At 43.3% G+C, this 8,000-nt stretch overlaps 1 protein-coding gene across 3 annotated transcripts in view; it reads right to left on the reverse strand.

Annotated features, from left to right (window-relative positions):
* ANKRD17 (ankyrin repeat domain 17) overlaps positions 1–3,738 on the reverse strand; it is a 42,524-nt gene extending 38,786 nt beyond the window's left edge. For 2 of the 3 annotated variants that reach the window (XM_014938350.1, XM_014938349.1), the window contains exons 1-2: positions 3,589–3,738; positions 2,819–2,975 (exon numbers count right to left, since the gene is read on the reverse strand). In XM_014938350.1, the coding sequence (XP_014793836.1) occupies positions 2,819–2,975; positions 3,589–3,700 (269 nt within the window). In that variant the 5' untranslated portion in view covers positions 3,701–3,738. Of the gene's footprint in view, positions 1–1,616; positions 1,666–2,818; positions 2,976–3,588 lie in introns of those variants that run through there. The other variant, XM_014938351.1, reaches the window with a different exon arrangement.
* Between the last annotated feature and the right edge of the window lie 4,262 nt (positions 3,739–8,000).

The raw sequence follows: 8,000 nt of genomic DNA on the forward strand, positions 1-8,000 counted from the left end.
TTCCCTTTTGAAAGGCTAATCATCTAGCAGTGCAAACCAATCACTGTTAGTTTATATTACTAATTACGACATAATATACAGTCTCAGCCTATTCCTGCTTTGCAATTCCAGTTTGGAAACGGAGGTTTTGTCCCACTCATTTTTAGAAATAAGGTTCAAAGAACAGGAGAAGTGACTACATGACAGTGAGTACAGCACCATGAGCATTCCTTTCCAAATCAGCGGGCACTATTCAGCATTGCATTCAGATTTGCTTCTGCCCCAGGCCCAGAGGGCACAGAAATGGCCTATTCATCATAACAAGACTTTAACTTTTGTTCAGTACTGTAACTGTTAATTAAACTAAAACAAACCATTTGCATCACTCTTCTCCTACAACAGAATTAATCGCTTCCCCGGTGTCCTGTGCTGAAAAAACACCAGAATCTTGTCACGCAATCCAATGTTTCAATTGTGGCCCTAACTCAAACAAAAAAGAGTAAAATTTGCCTGGTTTGGTCAGTTCTAAGTCTCTTCTCCATTTAGGACATCCCATCAACACAGAACTAACTCAAGAGTGAATGGAAAAATAAGGTAGTTGACAGAAAGCCATATAACTCAACATAAACATGAGCAATTCTTAAAATCCCCAAGATGTTAAAGTGGGTATTTGTGTAGCAAGGACTAACTTACACCCTTACATCGTACCCAGGACTCCTATTTAATCTGTGCCACCAAACACAATATGGAGAATTATTTCTGAAACATGTCTGTTTACTGCATTTCCCACTTTTTTTTTGTTTAGTTCCCACATCCTCTGTCCTTGGTAACAACTGTGGCAACAGCCACTGTTCACAGGAACAGAGGTATCTGGGGTCCAGGGGGACACAGAGCAGATGCAGCCATAACCCCAAACTATCCTGCTCTTCCTCTCATGCCCAGAGCAACACAGGAAGAAATGTTTCTCTGGAGTTACTCAAGGAACAAAATGCCAACGAGCACAGCAGCACTTGGTCGTTCCCACTAACACTCTGTTCCTGTTGTACTGAAACTTAATGACAGCCTAGAAGGGAACCTTCTCTTTCTTTCTCTCCTAAAAATCCCAGTAAGACAAAACCCCCAAAAGCCAGCGATTCCAGTTAAAAAGCAGGGACTCCCTGGGAGGCTCTGTCCAAGGTCCTGCCCGGCACCAGGGACCTCTGACCACCGTTGGAGGCTCCAGGCCCTCAGGACTCTTCTCCTTCCTCTATTTGCTCTCTCAAACAGCAGATCGGGGTATTTTTTGGTCCCAAAGCTTGTTTCATGCTATCACTGAATGACCCATTGCAGGATGGAAGTGCCCATTCTAAGGCCTAAGATCTTAGATCTAAGATCTTTAAGATCTTAGACATCTTGTTTTTATAGTTGGTCACTCAGAGCATCATTTTGGAATTCTAAGCGGTATTAATTGCCTCACTCCCCATTGCAAAACCTGACAGTCCAGGAATATTGAACAGGACGAACGCGGGTGATAACTTGGCACTAATTCCACTTGAGTAAGAATTTCACCATCCTGTAATCAGAAGCGATACAGCAAGAAAAACGGCTTTGAAAAGCAGCAGAACCACAGCAAACACTCAGTACGAAGCGTGGCTTACTTGTCCGTCTGCCCTGCGCTCGCTGTGCTCTCCGCTCTCATCCGGGTCAGCGCAGCGGCAAAGAGTAAAATTTGCCTGGTTTGGTCAGTTCTAAGTCTCTTCTCCATTTAGGATGTCCCATCAACACAGAATTAACTCAAGAGTGAATGGAAAAATAAGGTAGTTGACAGAAAGCCATATAACTCAACATAAACATGAGCAATTCTTAAAATCCCCAAGATGTTAAAGTGGGTATTTGTGTAGCAAGGACTAACTTATACCCTTACATCGTACCCAGGACTCCTATTTAATCTGTGCCACCAAACACAATATGGAGAATTATTTCTGAAACATGTCTGTTTACTGTATTTCCCAATTATTTTTTTTTTAGTTCCCACATCCTCTGTCCTTGGTAACAACTGTGGCAACAGCCACTGTTCACAGGAACAGAGGTATCTGGGGTCCAGGGGGACACAGAGCAGATGCAGCCATAACCCCAAACTATCCTGCTCTTCCTCTCATGCCCAGAGCAACACAGGAAGAAATGTTTCTCTGGAGTTACTCAAGGAACAAAGTGCCAACAAGCACAGCAGCACTTGGTCGTTCCCACTAACACTCTGTTCCTGTTGTACTGAAACTTAATGACAGCCTAGAAGGGAACCTTCTCTTTCTTTCTCTCCTAAAAATCCCAGTAAGACAAAACCCCCAAAAGCCAGCGATTCCAGTTAAAAAGCAGGGACTCCCTGGGAGGCTCTGTCCAAGGTCCTGCCCGGCACCAGGGACCTCTGACCACCGTTGGAGGCTCCAGGCCCTCAGGACTCTTCTCCTTCCTCTATTTGCTCTCTCAAACAGCAGATCGGGGTATTTTTTGGTCCCAAAGCTTGTTTCATGCTATCACTGAATGACCCATTGCAGGATGGAAGTGCCCATTCTAAGGCCTAAGATCTTAGATCTAAGATCTTTAAGATCTTAGACATCTTGTTTTTATAGTTGGTCACTCAGAGCATCATTTTGGAATTCTAAGCGGTATTAATTGCCTCACTCCCCATTGCAAAACCTGACAGTCCAGGAATATTGAACAGGACGAACGCGGGTGATAACTTGGCACTAATTCCACTTGAGTAAGAATTTCACCATCCTGTAATCAGAAGCGATACAGCAAGAAAAACGGCTTTGAAAAGCAGCAAAACCACAGCAAACGTTCAGCATGAAGCGTGGCTTACTTGTCCGTCTGCCCTGCGCTCGCTGTGCTCTCCGCTCTCATCCGGGTCAGCGCAGCGGCAGCTTCATCCAACGCGCAGCTGACCGAGGACGTCAGCCTGCGGAGCACCTCGGGGTCTGCAAATGCCTTCCCATCAGCTGTGGACAGCTTACCTATTCCTTCCAGCCCAATTTACAACCAAGCGGTGCGCGGGCCAGAAAAGGAGAAAACAGAGAAGGTGAAATTGAGCCCTACGAGATCTGTTGGCATGAAACATCCCAAGCGCCACGAGCTACAGCTTCCACACCGAAGGGGTGAACTGTTCACAGCACTGATTTAAAAGCTGCACTCAGATGTGATGTGTGTGAATGAAACCCTGCAATCCACAAAAGGCATTATTTTTCAACTATCAGCAGCTACTCAGTTTAAGCAACTAGTAAAGCTTTTTGTACAGTAATTCTTATAAAACAACGCCTCATAAAGCAATGTAATTTTTGATACATGGCTACAAGCCAAGGCCAGGTGTCAATTCTTCCTCAGGCTTTTGGATATCCAGTGCAGGAGGGATGTGATTAGAAGCATGGCCTTCACATGAAACTCTGATTTTTCCAGAATTTTAAATGCTTTCATCAACTTCGTTCTCCTCAATGACTTGCACAACCCTGCCGAGTTCACTCTGCCTTACATTCTGCATTTGTATTGTGCTCCTATGGATTAGACTTATGCAAGCAGTGCCAGTAGGGTCTCGTGGAAGGCTCCAGGGTTAAACCTGTGTGGGACACGAGTACTTACCTGCGGCTTCAAGTAAAGCTTCTAATCTTGCCTGGGTCTCTGGATCGACTGTTCTCAGGTCAGCACCATCCGCAGTACTCGACAAAAGCAGTTTAGAAGCTGTTTCCAACATTGGGTTTTCGAGATCATCCTGATCTAAGATAAATGATTCCACCTGAAAAATAAAAGATGTGGTTTAAAAATGATATCATTGACCAATATGTACTTAAAAAACAAAAAAGAACCAACCCCACAGTTGCACTTATCACTTAAGCATTTTCTTTTGAAGTACTTCGTTAGCCAAGCTGTCCTCAGTTGACTCAAAAGGACATTATTTCATCAGTGGATGCAAAGCATGTGATTCTGGAAAATCTCAAAGGTGGTACCTTTTATCATCTTATCCATTTGCTCTGTGACTAGAAGCCACACGATATATAAGAAAAGTTTAAGATTGACTTCACATCTCCACACCGCTCTCTCGAGTTTTCAAGTCCCACTTAACAGAGGGAAGGAAAACTGAAAGAAGAGATAGTGCTCCAGAAGGCCTAAAGGCATTAGCTGTTATGAGTTTCTATACAAGCTGTTGGTTTCTTGGGTTTTTCTCCTCCTCAAAGCATGAAAGATACACAGACAGAATTATATCGTTTAACACAACCCAGTTGTCTTTCAAAGACGTGACCTACCCTCAAACAGCATCAGACCCTACTAGCACACAAACCAGAAAAACAAAGTCATCCCTATTTTAGTGTCGACTGTTGTCTTCTGACTTGCAGAAGAACTCTCTCAGTTTTCTCACTTCCTTCCAGTCTTATGTCTCCTAATCCAACATTCTAAAAAATAAAGAGGACCAGCAAAATGTTCCAGCTATAATCAACTCAAATGCAACACACAGGAGTTTCATAGAACCTTTCTCAAGAAAACATTTCCTCCAGAATATGCAACCCATGGTATCTGCCGTTTCCAGAAAACAGATGCTGAGTGGTCTAAATTCTTCTAAAGATCCTGCTTTCCTGTACTCTCCATTTGTTTTGATTGTGAAACACATAGAAATTCAGGAAGAGATCAGTATGTTAGAACAAAAAGCCTCTGGTATCCATTTGTGCTTTACAGCCTGTTAAAGGAGGACTGGGACAAGTCGTTTAGAGAAGACACTGCTCTAAGAGTTCCCCAAACACACTCCTCAGCCCATGAACTAGCCACCAAATCATTTCTTAGATTATAAAGACCAAGTTTAAACACCCCCTACAGAGCTCACCAGCCTCAAAAATTTACACCTTCAAAAGTCAAAGAAATCAAAAAGTAAAACCCAATGCCAACCCAAACCCCAAATCCATCTAAATGCAGATCTGCCAAACAAACAAACCGCATGGCTCAGCCACCCCTACGCCACCATTAAAAACTTCACTGATCTTTAGATAAAAGCAGCTCCTCTCTGTAGTACAGCAATAATCTATTTCCATGTGGAACAGAGCTAATCAAGATAAAATACAATTGATTTTATTCGTCAGATTCATACATGTTCCTAAAGTTTAAAAGCAGTCTCATGAGCATCACAAGCTCAGATTCCTGCAGACACATGCCCTAAGAATCTAAGTGGGCAGATAAACCAGATAATGCCTCCGGAAAGGCCTCCCTCCATCTTCCCATCTCTTCTTGTCACAAGTGAAGAGCCCTCACAACTCTTTTCCTCCTGCAGGCTGCCTCCAGCTCTGAACTCACTGGGATTTGGTGCTAGCACACAGCTTGAACCTGAACACCTGGACTGTTGGGGAAGGTAGGCTGAGAAATACCTTTTAAAAGACTTTGCTTTCTCTCTTCAACCATATCATTGAGAAACAGTACCTCCCGCTAGGCAGCTTTTGGCCATACACAAATCTACATCTCAGGGCTACCTCTGAAACCTCATTCCACTCCTTTGAACCCTCTTCGCCCTTCTTCTTCCAACCTGGGGACACAGCAAGCTGAAGGGGATGACTTCCACCTTCTGATGAAAGTGGCTTCCATCACAGTATACACAACTTTCCAGTTGGCAAACTGGTGAAGGCAACTCCCTAGTTTCCTCCCCAGTCCTAAGGAATGGCTCACTCCTGCCTCGCCAGCATCCAGCGCTGCTCCCTGCATCCACCAGGCCATTTTGGGGCCAGTTTTGGTTCATTTGAGGACTTGTCATTTGTCTTCTTGCAGAGGACTAAAAGAGAGAGGAACCACCTCCCTGTTCCGCAGCCAAGTGAGAGATTTCCCCACTGGAAAGGCAAAGCGCCGAGCAGCCGGAAGGATTCTTGGCTCACCCAACTCAGGCAAAATCCCCACTACTTACACTAACTGAAAAAAACCTCATCTGAGTGAGATATTTAACAGCTGGTCGCAGTTCTTCTTAACACCATGAAATATTTGCTAAGAAAAAAGTCAAAATAGGAAAACGTCTCTCCCACACTCGCATCCTCTCCCCTCAAATTAGGTCTCTTCTGCAGTTTAAGTTCCAAATGGAAAAATCTTCCTATTTTCCTTCCAGCTAAGAATATCAGCGTGGTATGATTAAAAAAAACCCAACCATAACACAGGGAGGAGGAGGAGGAGAAAAAGCAATTCACCAGCAAACAATACAGCACCAAGACAACCCCAAGTTATCAGCACACAACTTCTCTGGCAATAACGCGTTGGAAATGTTTATATTATATGCTGTCATTTAAACCATTTCACAGAAACATTTCAAGAAATTAACTTATTAAATAACACATTTAGATGGTTTCATGATGTTAAATACAGCTGGTTTTCCTTCTCTAAGGCAGAAAAGATACATCTTCAACCCGTAGCTTGTAGAACTTTCCATCAAGCCTCCAGTTACACTGTTCCCTACTCTCCCAATTGCCTTTTAGCTGAGGAGTTTCATGAGATCCACAGTCTTGTCTTTTCAGTCGGGTCAAGGCGACACAGATCACCATCCAGGGAGAGAGTGATAAAAGAGGCAGTGTCTAACAGCACTGAATAAAACTGTATTTTGGTAGAAGTGAAAATTCCATTTTGGTTTCTCAGAAAATACTGCCCTCTCCACAGAAGCTACCAACTAAAGACAAGGCATTTCCATTGACCAGGCCAAGTAAACAGACATTTCCTTTCTTGGTCTTCAGATGTATTTTATTTCCCTTAAGTAAAAAACCATGTAGAACAGTACACAAATGCTCCACCTTACATATCAGAATATTTAATCTGGGTTCTCAGTCAGCATTTCTCCCATCAAACAATACTCTGACATAACCCAATTGTTCAGACAGTCCCCAACAGAAGCCCTTTTACAAGATTTCTCCTCGGCTCTCATCCTGCAATAAAAATATCACGTTCTGTACTTGCCCACGTCTACTTTGCCCGGAATCACTTCTAGTGTATCTGATGTTTCTATAATTAAGGAAAATGCCAGGAGAACAAAATTACCAAGTTCTGACTGCTCCCAAACAGAACAGCGTACAGTTTTGACGCCTTGAATACAACTGTAAAGAGAAATTTTAAAATGGCTTAGAAAAGCACGGTGCTAACATGCATATAAATCCAAACCTTAAGGAAATTCATGCTACAAGTACCTTAGCATATGTGCCCAGCAGTATTTTTCTAGGCAAGAGTGTCATTCTAAGTTTTCCAAGGGTTGGAATATTAGACTAAACTTACATTTTCAACATTACGTGCCTTTATCACCTATTATTAGAGAGAAGAGTTCTTCCCTCCTTAGCAAAGCTTCGCAACATCATCAAATTAGGTTTCACATCCTTGCCCTCTCCATCAGGGACCCCATTTTGGAAAAAAAAACCCCATGCATTGGATTTGCAGAAGAGGAGTCACCCATGGATTTCAGTTTTAGTACAAATAAGGCTAAATACTGATTAGCACCTGCCTAATTTTGTGCGAAGCCAGGCAGGCAGGGAGGAGGGAAGACACATTCCACCTACTAACAACCATCTCTTCACATCATCTGCACTTCTGAGAGAGAAATCCAGTGCTGGACACCCAACAGCTCCTCTAGAACCACATCACAACTGAGGTATCAAGCGTAAGTCTCGTTAGTACCAAAATTGGGATACAGTACCTGAATTAACGTTTATAACCTAAAGTGACAGCAACTCTAATCTTCCTCTCAGCACAAGTACCTGCCACACGTTGGCAATTGGGTGTGAAAACTCTTCATAGGCATCAAAACCCAAACCCCACACCCCACCACAAGAGGATTCAGCTCTGCGACACTGCACAACCTCACTGATACAAGTTCTAGTCTCGCCTGATGCCGTACAATGGAAGAACCCAAGAGCAAAGCTAAGCTTTTTGTTACACCAGGGACTCTGGCACCATAAGTGGCACTTGGTTTAGTGTCTGACCTCCCTCTTTTCATCCACAGCTAACACCTCGCAGTATTTTACACTTCACACCAATATAGCCACTCACAGAGC

This window comes from Calidris pugnax, unplaced genomic scaffold, assembly GCF_001431845.1.
Source record: "Calidris pugnax isolate Ruff unplaced genomic scaffold, ASM143184v1 scaffold72, whole genome shotgun sequence".
Classification (NCBI taxonomy): Eukaryota; Metazoa; Chordata; class Aves; order Charadriiformes; family Scolopacidae; genus Calidris; species Calidris pugnax.